Below are 15,249 nucleotides of genomic sequence, written 5' to 3'. Positions count from 1 at the left end.
GCTACCATTAATGACATCACACTCCCTCTCCCTGTGCTTGATCCCCCAGCATTGTTTACCTCTCCGGTTCGGCCATGCATGCATTTTAGAGCATGTGAATCACTCTGTGTGCAATTGTTAGCTTTGAGGAGGGTGACTGAAACTGCTGAACTGAATTAAGGTTTTGGAGTGAAGTGGGTTTTTTTTTTCAATGATTTGCTAAATTAAATTATATTTGATACAAGGACTCTGGTGAAACAAAAAGAATCAAATAAATGGATTCTGTCCAAAGAAACGTTTGCTTTTAGTGGTGTTGTTAAACGGGTGTTATTCTGAAAGGAATACCGGGGATATGGAAACTAAAACTGTGGTGAAAGGTGTATATTTTGCTGGTATAATGTCGATATGACTGTGAACAGATCCTTTTTACTGTCTATTTTTTGCTGGGAACTGCACTCGGCTCGCAGAAGAAATTGGCCAGACCTCATCTCTCCAGGGAAGCGTTGCTGCAGCCTCACAGCTCAGACGGGCGGTGTGGCCTGTTAACATGGGCAGTGAAATAAAAAGCAAGACGTTCCGTTACGCACGTGCGCTGCAGACATGGCCCGTATGTCCAGGGCTTTATGTACCACCATGGCAGCCTGTTTCATGGCTATTATTGATTTGCGAGGTAGTGTTTTCGTCAATGCAGTCTGATAGGCCATAGCATTTAAACATTTGTTTTGGTCTGAGATGCTGGAGCTGTAGTGAGACATTTAGTCTTTAAGTGGTATACAGCACCTTTAATAAATGTAGTGAACTCTCAGCAGAACATCCGTCAAGTTCAATTAACTTCAAATTAATAAAACCTATATATTTAAATGAAGCTATTTATAATAGATTAGCTGATTCCGCTAAATTGCTGTATAATGTTATACAGTGCATGAGGGTAACTACTTGACCTTTAGCAGCATGGAGGTCAGGGAAGCATCTCTGGGCAAATTATTTCACTCCTCCTGTTGACTCCTCAAGATAAATGTAGTGCTTCAGGGGGACAGGATATTAGAATGCTTCGAAACATGGGCCACCTGGCACATCAATAGTAAACCTCAAATCAATGTTTAACAGAGGCTGCATTTAAATGAGAAAATCTAATCTATAGCTTCTGAATAATTAAATTGGTTTCCATAGCTTGTGCCAGCTCAAAACAGAATCCAAGGTTATCTCCACCTAAAGAGACTGAAAGGGCAAGTCTGCCACTCAAAGCTGAGTAAAATGGGGAGCTCTGTAAAAAAAAAAAACATCTAGAGCTTATTGGACAAATGGGGGTTCGATGGACGCTTAAAAGTACAGTTTCATCTTGAAAGGTCTTGGAATCGCATTTGTCAGATAAGTCAGTCTGAATGGTTGGCAACAAAGTCTATTGTAGTTGGATATGGGACACAGATCCTTTTTCCTCTCCCCTTTGTTGCAGATTAAGACAAAGTACAGCCGTCTGGCCGGGCAGACAGGAGCCACCTATAGCCTCGAAATGCAGGATGAGTCATTTGGAACATTCCGGAAAGGATTTCAACACCCCCACCCCCCTCGTTCCTCCACCACCCCAACCCTTGTTTTTAATTACACACTCTCCTATTCCTGTCTTAGGGCGTGAATTCCACAAGTATTTTCAAGCTGCTTGGATGCACATCAGCTTACGTCTAACTAGGAAGCTTTAATACTTTTCAACATGTCCAATCTGTCAGTCAGTGATGAAAATACACAAAAACTCAAACATCAACACACACACACACACACACACACACACAAACACACTTTCAATAGCGTTGGTTGCACTCAGCCGAGCCAAGTTATCTCAGGTCAGTAATTGAGATGTTATCTTCACAGGAGAGGATACACTCCCGGGATCATTCAACATGGCCTCACCACTCGTTTCCATTTGAGCTGAATCAGCTCTCTCTCTCTTAACCTCCTCCTCTTGTGATTAAAGCACCTCACTACTGTCGGCTGCTTGCAAACCAGCTTCCGCTCCATGAGTAAGCGGCAACTTTAATACACTGGTGTTGTGAGGTTGGAGATCTGGCCACAATAAACAATGATTACCCTGCCGTCAGCAGGGGCATGTCAGCAGGCTTGTGTGTTGCTTGAGGGAGTGTTTGAGTCATGAGTGATCAGGAGGAACATATATTCTGACTCTCCCTCTTCCTTTACGTTTCAATTTCAGTGCCCTACGACAAATAAAACAGTCACGTGCAACTGCAAAAGTCACAGCTGTGTTTTTATAGTGTCTACAAGTTCTAGACGAGAGCTCACCTTGATTGCAGGTCTTGCCGGTGAAGCCGGGGTGGCACTTGCATTTATTGGGTCCCACGCAGTCTCCGTGCTTACAGCCAGGCTGACACAGAGCTATTCAGGGAGGATTCAAAGAGGAAGAGACAGATCAGTGCAGCGCCCTGGAAGACTTCTTGTACAAGATCAGGATGACAAAGCACTTAATCCTACTGCTCCTTGACTTGGCTGTAAATTATCTGTTTACTCCACATTACAGCAATAAGACAGCCTGATGCCTCATTCATATGGGAAATGTGTTTGTTTCTTTCTCCTTGTATGACAGTGCTATTATCATTGACTAATGATAATGGAGCAGCCATATTCAGCTAACCACTATAGCATTTATTTCACATTGAACCAAACTGGATCTTGGAAGTTTTATTGTCCTTACTAATATTAAATCATTTCACACTGTGTGAGATAAATGAGAAGTTTGACCTTTTAACACAAAGCTAAGTTTTGATTTTCCTGGTTTTAAAATGCAGTGCTTTATACTGGCATCCAGCCAACGAGGATTACCTAGGCGAACATTATTTTCCCCCTAGACTGAAGCTGAAACAATTAGAGCACCAAAACAGTAGATTATAATTAGTGCGTCAGTAAAGAGCTGCCCTGCAGATCGTACATAGTGCGTGGATGGTGATATTTTGAGTGCGTACAGAGACGTGGTAGTCGCTGCAGCTGCACAGCTTCACTGACTCTCTGTGTTCTGTCTCAGTGAGCTGGAGGCTTGCCCTGCTTATCTGACTATGCTTACTGCAGCTTGCTGCTAAGCATGTCGGATACACTGGGCCTCAGCCAAGTGTTACTAATTTTCATTAAAAGCTTCATTAATTCTGTCATAATACAGTGCAATCAGAGGACTTAATTATCACTGTGGTGGAAGAGGCAGTACATACGTGTGTGCGTGTGTGTGTGTGTGTGTGTGTGTTTGAGAAAGAGAGATTGTAGTGGAGAGTGCTTCCTGTGTAGGTGTGATGGTGGAGGTTTATTTGTGGCAATACAGCTGTAGAGTTTACTATATTGTTGTGTCTGTGATCACATACATATTACATCTAAACAACCTTCTGCGTGCAGCTCGTTCACCATTTTTGAGTTGTCGTATGTGCTGCTTGTGGCATCTCTATATTTGGTTGTATGTTCTCAATTAGCAGCATTTTTTTCTAAATGCTGAGCACATGTTGTCAAATTGTCATGATGTTTTTTTGTACTTGTGTATTGTCTGTTTGCATGTGTTTTCTTGATTTCCAGTGCATTTGGATATCAGGACCACCATACTTAACAGATTTCAGTTAAATGTGGGGCAAAGTTGTGATAGGCTAAAAGACGAACAGGTTAACGTTCAGACCAAAAATAGCACTGCATTAAAAGAAATGCAAGAAGTAGTGTTCATGTTGTTCCAGATACCAGTGAGAAGATGAAAAAGGATCCAGGTAATACATACATAATTTTGGTTGCTTATCAGAGGTCTAAACACTGCACAGCTGTTTATAATACTATAAGACAGATTCTAGAAAGCTATCCTTTGTCTCCGTGTTTACACGGTACAATAGTAGAATCACACTGTTTACATTACAAAGATATTTACCAACAATGTGCTTTTCACATACAGTATTTGACGGGCCATGCCAACTGTGCCAACGCAGTGCTCTCATTGAAATTACAGTGGGCGGTTGCGTTTTAAATTGTGAGGTGATGTCACATTTTCTGTGTACTTGGTTTCATCTATCAGTAGAAGCAACATTCATCAGGGTCTGAATAGATTTTTGGTCATTTTAAAATTTTGTCTGCCTTTTCATCCCTCCATTTCAATTTTCACCAAATTTTGGTACACAAGATATTTGAATGAAGCTGCCCAGCACTGCTGTATTCTGAGGTCTATATTAAACAAACTGCCATAAACACTTGACCACACAGTGCATTTACAACTACATTTATATGATATACAGTATACAATTGATGGTGTTTTGTTTGCATTGGATATGTTGCATTGAATTGGGCAGGTAGAGGTATTCACCCTGTAAGTGCCTCCAGTTTTTATGATTTTTATGAATGCTAGATATGAGGTGAAAGCTGCTTTAATGCACACTGAGGGACATCGACTTGAACTGAAGAAGAAACATTTGAAATTTCCATTCATACTCATTCAGCTTGCAGAGCTGCAGAGCTATCCAGCAAAAACAACTTTAGGTGCTCAGGTTTCAGTCTGTAACATTGTTCAAGCTGAATTCAAAGGCACAAAGGTATGTGATGAATCCTTTAACTGGAGTCGATAACATCTCCAGACTCATTCCACTTTATTAGGCTATGTAATCAAATAGAAAGAAAGTATTGTTAGCCAACTTGGAGAGGCCTGTGATATGAGCCAGGGTGTTAACACACTGAGCAGTCAACGTTCACAATTACAAATTAAAAACTCCCCAATTTGTTGGAGGAAAAGTACTTTTCTGGAAGTAGAAGTTTATTAGACCTTGGTCTTGTGAGCAGATAAAATGAAAGAAGCTTCTGATGTTGTTAGTTAGAGGGTAGTCAAGTGGAGTGCTTTTTGTTATTCTCCAACATGAGGGAGGATTTTATTAGCGGGATCAGAGGCGGCCATCAACAGGCTTTGCCTCTGAGGGTATTTTTAAGCCTCTGGCCTGGCAGAGAGATCAGGGAAACGGGCAGTGTTCATTAACCACAGCAGAGGACACGTAGGACTAAAAATGGTGGTACCAGCTGGAAGGCCAAACATAGCATGTATGACCCTCGTTCCATGAACACCATCAAAACATGCCGAGTGATGACACACTTTCACTCTGGTTTACATCAGCCATTCCTCTGGACAGCATTCTGCTGGTATGCAGATTCTTTTGATTTATTGACTGTTCATGGATGCCTGACGGTAAACACAAAGGAAAGAATTATTTTTTAATTGATATGGACATTATGTATGAAATTTGTATACTAGTGGAATACCTTACTTCATCAAAGTAAGATGGAAAAATCATTACTTAGCTGATTACAAGTTGCATCATCTTGCAATCAACTAAGTAATTACTTAAGGCTGCTTGTAACGATTATTTCATTATCGGTGGATTTGCTGATTGTTTTTCTGATAAATGAAATGCCGAATAAAAGGTTGAAAATAAAAGAGTTCCCAGAGACCAAGGTGACATCTTGAAATTGCTTATTTGTCATGATGAATATATTGTTTACCTAAGTGATGAAATATGAGGGCATTGGCATTCTCCACCTGACTGACCCGATCAAGATTTCTATGTATATTACGTATGCAGAGCATCTCCAACCACAGTAAATACTCAGTTTTTACTCTGCACCACACAGATGGATAAATTACTGATAGATCAATTAAAAAACATTATGGATTTCAGCTTGAAGGGTTTCATTAGTATTCTAAGGGGTCGACTGGAGGGGCAGTTGAATCTTAATGAGACACTGAAGAACTTCAGCATAATTCATGTTAGACATGGCTTCAGGTGAAATCAGGTCTACAGAGTATAAGCTGTTTGCATAGATCTGAGGCCAGAGGGAAGAAGACGGCCACTGCCAAGGGGCGTGAGGGGTTAGTGGTGGTGAGTGGGGTGACGGGGGGGAAGTGGGTTTGACTCTATAAATAAGTGAGTGAGCCCAGGATTCAGAGGATGTGCCCCCAGCAATACATGTCTAGCAAGATTATTTCAAGAAACATGTGGAGCTAACCTTGGGGCTGGCACCTTATCCCGGCTACTCTGTGAGTTAAGGCGAAGAGAGCTGCAAAACAAATAGCCAAACAAACAAAGGGTTGCGGGCATTGCTAAGTCTTTGAGAGGAAAAAAATAAATAAACATGATGTTAGAGGGCAGAGCCTGCATTTTGACAAGCAAACATTCCTGCAAAAAAATGACAAAAGAAAAACCTCCACACACAGGCATACACAGTCACAGAAGTTCTGGAGTCACACATATTCCGAGTTGCCTCTAGGTAATAGGTACATTTTGAATGCATTTACAATTGAGTTTTAATAATTAAAATGATGTCCAAATAAAACCCACAGTCCCCAGGGATGTTCTCTTATTTCAGAGAATGTTAACAACATATTCATTATCACTCACATCTAAATGGAAGAGAATAAAGCAGTTTTCCCTCACACACTGTGAAACAATAAAATGATTCTCTCTTAAAATTAGATCGCTGCGCTGAAAGCCAAACACATCACCAGTATCATACAGTGAGATCACAGTCCTGGTTTCCCACAAAAACACATGCTTCAGCTACCTGACTGTGAACAGAATAAGACATTTGATTTTTAAACCAGCACCGTTTTAAGTTTAAAGTCAGAATTATGTCAAGTAATTGTGCCTTTTATTTTTGCATGTATTCTCTCTAATTTTTACAAGCCAACCCCTCCATTTTGTTTTCGCCTTATTACCTCAAGCAAATGAAAAGGTACACTTTTAGCCGAGGCTTTACAGCCCAGTGATCATGAAAGAAAGTAGAGCAGACAAGGAAACTGTGCAGACAATCATGATAAAGTAAATTACTTAAACAGAGATATCCCTTTTCTGCTTTCATCACTCACTTGTTAGCTCAAATTACCAATTCAAAAGTCCTGTCTTAATCCTGTCCACACCATTTGTCGAAACAAAGACTGCACTCAATCAAACTAAATCCCTGCCTCAATGGATTTGTAAAATCCACCAGGACCTCTAAGGAAAGTATAATGTGTGATCTATTTAATATGGAGGTGATATTCAACCCAGTTACTTCAGAATCCAGGGAAAATAAAATGTATGTCTTTCTAGCAGAGATGTTTTTAAGTCCTGTCCTTTCATGTCTTTGAATGCCAATCATTAAAATGTCACAGCATTTGATTCTTTGTCTTTCAAAGTTGCGTGAATAGTGGTGTTTATTCTGTTTCTCTCAATCCATATGCATAAAAATTAAATATTCAAGCCGTGTGGCTAAACAAGGCCTGGTAGTTACTATGTTACTGTTCCAGCATATTACCTGGTCAAATCCTGAGACTTGAATCTTAAGTCTTTTTTATTTCAAATGTCAAGTCAAGCTTTTAGGGAGCCATCTGTCAGGTAAGTCCAAATCAAGGTTTAGGTCTTTTTGTGACTACAGTCTCAGTATTATTGAATATAATCCAACAATATCTCCAGACAAGAACGTTGATATTAGACAATTCTGCCCCTATGGTAGATAAAACATGATAAAGTGCCCTCCAGGGTGCCCTTCCAGTGGACAAAATGTGGTAAAGTACCCTCTAGGATGCTAATCCTAAACCATGATGAATCCACCACCCCATCTTTCACACCCTTACCCTCCACTTTGCTACATATGGGCATCGATGCTAAATGTTGGCACTGGATATAATCGTGAAGTGAGGTGCAGAACTGTCCAATATGAACTTAATTCAGATGAATGTTGAGCTGTATAATCTTAAATTCTTTAGTCAGTCCCTAAAGTTGTCTTACGAACATCTGTCTTCATGATTTCTGTAGCAAAAGCTTTTCAGAACATCTAATACGGATGAAATTAGCTTCAAATGAAAGTCTTCAAGTCTCTTTTACAACCTCACAGATCTTGTATAACCTGACTGACTGAGTGGATAATTTGCATACTAACACCAGTGGGATCAACCTGTTGATTAGACCGTTTTCCATCTTCATCAAGAGTGGAAGAGATCAAAAGTATTTTCAGTGTGATTACTGTAAACTGTATTACACTGGAAACACAATTAGATATGCAATTGCTGAACAAATGTTCAAATGCTCTCAGTGGCAGTAAAATGTTCATGATGGCAGCTGGTTAGAATAAGTAGCTTCAAGTGTGGCTCTGCCTGCCGGATGGCCTGTCAGAACATTATAAGTGGAGCTTCAGTTTACTATAAATCTAAAGCTCCCTCTCTCTCTCTTTCTCCATCTGCCTGATTTTCTCACTTGTCTCCTTCTCCTGACATCTCTCCTCTACTCCAGCAGCAATCAACTCTAACTCCTTACCTCTTAAGCATTTTCCATACACCTTACACCAGGATTTTACTTTCTCCAACTTTCAGTCCTTTCTCTCCTCCTTTCCTCACTCTTATTTTTCTGGGAGCTTCAAGGCTGATCCATTAAGTTTCTCATTCTTTGGGTGAAGTTGCACAAACCAATCGCTGAGCTCCGTGGCTGAGAAAGCAACAATCCGATAGCTCCAATCTAATCTCTTCTATCGCCACAAAAACTTACCAAGACCCGGAATCTGTAATGACTGCATCCTCTCACCCACATTCAGACAAAGGAGCACACACACACACACACACACACACACACACACACACACACACACACACACACACACACACACACACACACACACACACACACAAACACACATACACACATACCCATGATTACACACTTCCTTTCTTTCACAAACCCTCCACCTCCCTCCTCTAAGGTTTAAATCAGCACCTTACTGACTTGATGGAATACTGATTGTAGTCTCAAGTGAATGATTTGAGCTGTGCACCCAGTCAGGAGCATTTGGAAGCATTAAGGCAGGCACTCACTGAGTGATTTAACTCACAGAACTGACATGGTTTTGTTGGAAAAAAAAATAAAGTGGTGGAGTGAAAGTACAGTAGCAGCTTGATGTGGTGGTTAAGCTCAAAATAAGCTCATATTTCTGGCTTAAATGGAACACGTGGGACTCCAGAACAACAAAGAGAACATGTCAACACACTGCTGTTTGGCTGGTCAAGTGATTGATTAATTGATTGAAAAGTGACTATTAAAATGTGACTGTGCTTAATTTATCATTATATAAATGTCACATATGATTTATCATCGCTCTTGATTTCTAGAGCCAAAACAATGAATGTTTTGTCTTGTAGAACCGTAACTAAGCTACGGGCTATGGCACATTCATGTTTGGGTTTCAATTGGGTAAAATATGAGCACATGAGTCATGTCTTACCCCCTAATCTAAGCTTCTGTGATCATGAAGTAATCTTCTTCTTTCTCGTCCTTATTCAAATCTAACATCTATTCCACCTTGAATATTATGAACATGGGAATGGGTAAAGGCAGAGAGCCCAGAACAGATGCACTGGGAGGTATTGGGCATTGAGACGACTGACTCCTGCCAGGATTACTGTGAAGTCTGGCCCCATGTTCAAACAAACACTATCAAATGATACAATGGAGCTGTCTGAGTTAAACAGTGGTTCTTTTGCCTAAATCAATACAGTACAGATTGTGTAGTTCAAGTTCAAGTGTCAAGGCCTTGGGAAAAGGTAGGAGATTTTTGAACAAGGTCATCTATTATTTAAAAAAAAACACTCATTTACATGAACTGTGAAATCCACCCCCCTCAAGCTACAAGTCCAGGTCTGTCCCATAAACCACTAGCATAAGTAGTTCTTCTGACTCTAAGTGTTTATATAAGAATAATATTATCATATTTTGTTTCTAATAGACATGAAGCGAGAGGTGGATAAAAAGCAGATTTGTCTTGCAATGACCTTAGGTTAATCTGGCTGGGCTGTAAGAATACAAAAGCTGGGGCCATGAACTCAAGTAATGCTGTTTGTGTTCTCCACAGCAAAATAAGAAATATTGCAGTACGCTCCACAACATCAAGCAAAAAGATGGCATTCTGCCACTTTTACATGAAATTGAAGTGAAAAATAGCTTCAAAACCTTACAAATTCTGCAATCTTTTAGCTGCAGTAGCACAGACCTTTGGACCCAAGCAGCAGTGTGTGACATATTTGTCATAGAAAATATACAAAATACAACAAAAAGGTGAGCTACAGTATAGCATGATGGGCTTCAAAACATACAAACATAAATCAAAATATGGTAATTTCAGCAATGAAAAACACAAAATGAGTGGAATTAATAAACATTATTATTTAAACAAGCTACAAATATGTGGCCAGAGCCAACATGCACAGTTATGAACATTTAGGTATTTTGCACAGCAGAAACTTAACAACCCACAACCTAAGAGCTTCCAGTAACCTCAACTTTTAAGAATCTGTAAGGCTTTGGTGTTACCTACTGCTTAGTGTTTCCACTGTCTAACTAACTGGGGCATTTTAGATATGCTTCACTGAAAAGGCAAAAGCGCTTTGAAAAGGTGACAGACATTAATATTTTGCCATTTGTTAGGGAAGTGCAGTTGTGGGACAAACAAAAGTAGAATATGGCGCTATTGAGTGTGTAAAATTATATGCCAACAAAAAGGCAAAGAACTCAAAAAGAGGAAATGTCAGAAAGAAGTGAGATAAATTAAAGGATCAATTAAAAAAAAAAAAAAAAGAAAATAAATCAATGACAAACAATACATCTTCCCCACATTGGTTCAACAAGTGGTCCTATAAGTGGTTGCTGGTTACTGCCGTGTTCTGGTGTTTGTTGTATTCGTACTTTGTTGGGATGTGATGACACACTGGCTTTACTAATCACAACTGACGGCACTGCCTCCCACCCCTTGCAGTCTCTAGAACTCGGATTTAGTATCACCTCTGAGCAGAGCTGAGTTTTAGTTTTAGGAACGTGTGCCTAAAGCAGGCAGAGAACCGTGGAAACCATATCAGAACCTGCAACAATGGCTCCACTTCAAAGGAATAGTTTTAAAAGAAATACAGTACACTTTATTGCTTTCTTGACGAGAGCTAGACGAGAAGATTGATACCACTATTATCCATATGCTAAGTATGAATCTACTGCTAGCAGCCAATTAACTTAGCTTAGAATAAAGACTGAAAACAGCTAGCCAATGCTCCGTCCAAAGGTTAAAAAAAAATCTACCTACCACCCCCTCTGAAGCTCACTGAGCTAATATCTTTTTTGGTTAAGTTTTAGTGTAGCTCCAGCTTTAGACTTTGGCTGGTTTCCCAACTGTTGATTAGCTTTATGCTAAGCTAATTGACTGCTGGCTGTAGCTTCTCATTCAACAGACAGATATAAGAGTCCTATTGATTTTCTCATCTAACTCTTGCCAAGGAAAGGAAGAAGTATATTTCACAAAATGTCTAACTATTCCTTCAAATTGTGGATTGCTTAGTTCCTGCTGTAGAAAATCCTTCTTATGTGTTACCCCCTTCTTGATTAAACCTCCACAGCAAAGCAGCAGCTATACCAGCACAGACACCAAGCCAAGCAGAGGATCTGACATTTGTGAGGCAACTGGCCAGATTTGAAACCCATGTTAGTATATTCACACCTCTCTGGGTGCATTACAGGAGAGCAGAGGATCTTTACACAATGTAAATATGTCAGAAATGTTACGTGTTAATATTTCACACAGTTCATCTGACACAGGCGTGTGGTAGTGACAGGACACATCCTCTGAATCTTTTAAGCGGTGCTGCTGAATATACAGATGAGTTGAGGTCTGCACACCTGACAACGCCATGGACTGTGTTCGTGATTTTCTTTGTTCTGGCAGTCTTAGCTAGTTTGTTTTTGTAGTAGTAATCTATAATCAATCTCCTATCTACCCTTGAATGTATCCACCTGCAGCTACAGTCTCTCCCTCATTATGGCCACCCGCAGCGTGAATATAAATGTCAGCCGGTTCTCCGGTCCAACCAGCCATCACCATCAATCTTTACTCAAAGATTGTCCCAGGTGTGAGTGATGCTCCATTAGCTATCTGTATGTGCTTCTGTTGTGACAACGTGCATGACTGTGTGTGTGTGTGTGTGTGTGTGTGTGTGTGTGTGTGTGTGTGTATGTGTGTTTCCCTGAGCCTCCAGTAGTGTTACAGCGTCTCCTCTGTCTAATAGCATCTTTGACCCCAGCTTGAAACCTTGCAACCTTGTTAGCCCTGTTCGCCCCCCAGCAGCAGCAGCAGGCATGGTGGCACTCACGCTGGCAGTGACCCCAGGAACGACGTGTCCATCCCCAGCAGCAGTCCACCCTGGCCCCATATCGACACAGGCCGTTGGACGATGCCATCTGCCGTGGCCACCTGTGAGGGGATGACATAATTAGTTCACAGCCAATTAAAATGTCTTAATGAAAAGCAGGGGTCTTTTCAATGTTGTTTGGAGGGAGGCTTCAAAGCACTTACATGATTCGCTTCATTTTCAAGTTGTTAAATGTTTTTTGGTGGGACTTTTTCCTTGTCTGAACTGAGAGTCTAAGGATAGAAGGTGTCCTATGTCGTACAGATTGTATAGCCCTTTGAGGCAAATTTGTTATTCGTGATTTTGGGACATAAATAAAACTGACTTGACTAATCTGTGTTGGTGTTTTTAAGTATATAATAGCTCTTCAATTGGCCAGAAGGGCCCAAATGCTGTCACCTGTAGTGTACCTGAATATGCAAGAAAGACAGATCCCAAGGTGACATCTTTCATAACAGTCGCGAATGCGAAGATTTACTATCAAGAAGAAAGCTAACAGCAGCAAATATTCACATTTAAAAAACTAGAATCAGGAAATGTTTGTTAGGTTAATAAAATGATTAATTGATATTCAAAACCGCTCCTGATTTTCTGTGAATCCACTAAATATTCACCTAATTATTTCAGCTGTTTCAGATGTAAAAATAAAAGCATTCAATATGAAATACAAAACTCAAACTACCCTTTCTCAGGGTGCTAAAACTCACTGCTCTCCTATAGCAGATTATATTTGCGTCATGGAAGTAAAACTGATAGCACATCAGATCATGTTTGGTTTGTGTGATGTCAAACTGGAGACCTCTGTTGAAAGCCTGCCAGACCCGATTGGAATTTAGTCTTCAGTGTGCACCACTGACACTCACATCTGAGAAGACCACATTATTGTTCATTATAAGTCTTGTGAAACAGATTAGAAGCTATACTGTACTGTCTTGTGCGCTTCAAAATACATGTTTTCAATCTCCATTAACACATGATGGAGCATGTGTATCGTATGTTTGATGCTCTATCAGGCAATTTTACAAGAGGGGGAAGATATTATCACCCCTTCTACAGAGGAACACGGACTGTCGGTATTAGTGTTCATACAGATATAGGTTATTTTCCAAGCACTGCAATCCCTCTAAGAGAAATTACAGCAGGATGTTTTTGTTACACCATGTTCTATTCTGCTCAGAGCAAGAAATAGCTTCTTGGCAGACAGTGCATGTGGATTACCTTTTTATCTGTACCAAGGCTCACCACATATTTATGGACAGAATAGGGCGAAGAAATGAGTCCATTTAAGGATACTGATGAAAATCCAAGCTGCATACTTTGAGATCCTGGCTCTGAGATGTTACTTAAAATCTAGCAAGTAATAACTGAATCAGAAGCCAGGAAAGACCAAGCTGGGTGAATTTTGCTACAGCACAACAGAGAAAACTATCTATCGACTTAAGCACTGAGACTGCACTTTTGTTATCGTTATGAGGGGTCTTGAGCACATTAAAGTTTTGCATAGGTCATGGAATAAAACAAAAATATGAAAACTGAATGACCTTAACTGACTATGCAGGTTTAAAGTTGTGCAGATGAGCTGGAAACACTGTAATCCAGTTACAAAACAAAGAAGAAACCCTCTTGATATACTTCCTTTATACAAAAGATTCTTTCTTTTGTGCCTCGCTGAGAGAGTGAGGCTGTTGCTCAGTATTCAAGGCACATCCTTTGCCACTATCCTTGCCTGTTAGTGTCTCTATGCCAAGATGAGGAAATGCTAATGCTTGCCCCCGCTGCCAATCACCTCATTGGGAAAAAAAACCCAGATGGATGCTAAGTGAGAGTGGCAGATCCAGGGAAAATGTTTGTCTGCTGCCTGGCAAGCAGGAAGGCAGTCAGGCAGGGAGAAACTCCAAGCACACAGTAAGAGAGGAGAGGAGAGATGAGAGGAGAGGAGAGGAGAGGAGAGGAGAGGAGAGGAGAGGAGAGGAGAGAACACGTGACATGCAGCCACACACACACACGCACAAACATGGCACCTGCTGACCCTCTACACAATAAACTTGTTAAATGAAACAAAAGAAAATCCCTGCCTGTGGCAAAAATCGCTTCATTTGGAGGATGGTGACAGATTTAAAGAAACATCTGACATCTCCCATGACATTTCAGTGATATTTACATCTGGTGACTGGAAGATGATTTCATCCTGATGTTCTTGCACAGTTTGCACTGTTCTTGAATGTATTCATCAGTGTGCATACGGTAATTATCAGCTTTGAATATGGAGGCATCATGTGTTTGCACCTGCTCCTGTATAACCTAAAGGTCTTGTGTTCCTTTTGCAGTTATATGACATTAAAACGTAATCATTGAACCTATAATGACTTCCAGTAGAAATCCCCATAAAACATTCGGGTTAAAGACACATTTTTACTTCTGCCAGAGCTCGTTCGACATAAGTCCAGGTTTTGTCATTGTGCTGTGATGGCCTTGAATAGAAACTCATTTCAAATAGCCATTAATACCAAAAACTCTGGTGGAAATTTAATGGTGTAAATCTTCATTTGGTGGACTGATGCAGGTAACTCTGACAGCTCTTCTTTTCCAGCCTCTTTGGAAGTCTTCATGTTTCCATAAGTTACTTTCATGTTACGATGAGTTGCTTTGAAAATCACATCTAACAGTGTTGCCAGATGTTGGTTTGAGAACAGTGTAATTAGCTTTAACTTCATATCACTAGCAAATCATCTTGTCTGACTTTGTTATGTGATAGAAGTGTCCTCCTTTGTTGTTTGTATTGTTTTGTTCATTACACTGTTGATTAATCAGTTGGCTGATCAATAGAAAAATAACCCTCAATTTTCTTTATATTAGTATTTAAGTCATTTTTTATCATATTTGCTGAATGTTTAGTTTTCTTGGTCCTCTGTGATAGTAAATTGAATATCTTCGGGTTTTGGACTGTGGGCCCAACAAAACAAGCTATCTGAAGACATTTTAGACCAAAATGTTAAATCCAGAAAATAGGAGGCAGGTTGATTAATGAAAATAACCATTTGTTGCAGCCCTATTCCTTGAGATGGATATCC

General features: G+C 40.2%; 1 protein-coding gene across 4 annotated transcripts in view; it reads right to left on the bottom strand.

The window, feature by feature from the left end:
• npnta (nephronectin a) overlaps positions 1–15,249 on the bottom strand; it is a 48,639-nt gene that overhangs the window by 27,660 nt on the left and 5,730 nt on the right. For 2 of the 4 annotated variants that reach the window (XM_051384891.1, XM_051384893.1), the window contains exons 2-4: positions 12,140–12,240; positions 5,992–6,042; positions 2,272–2,364 (exon numbers count right to left, since the gene is read on the bottom strand). In XM_051384891.1, coding sequence (XP_051240851.1) covers positions 2,272–2,364; positions 5,992–6,042; positions 12,140–12,240 — 245 coding nt within the window. Of the gene's footprint in view, positions 1–2,271; positions 2,365–5,991; positions 6,043–12,139; positions 12,241–15,249 lie in introns of those variants that run through there. The other 2 variants (XM_051384892.1, XM_051384894.1) reach the window with 2 other exon arrangements.

Source organism: Dicentrarchus labrax, unplaced genomic scaffold, assembly GCF_905237075.1.
Source record: "Dicentrarchus labrax unplaced genomic scaffold, dlabrax2021, whole genome shotgun sequence".
NCBI classification, from domain to species: domain Eukaryota; kingdom Metazoa; phylum Chordata; class Actinopteri; family Moronidae; genus Dicentrarchus; species Dicentrarchus labrax.
This window is presented reverse-complemented; position numbering and strand designations above follow the sequence as displayed.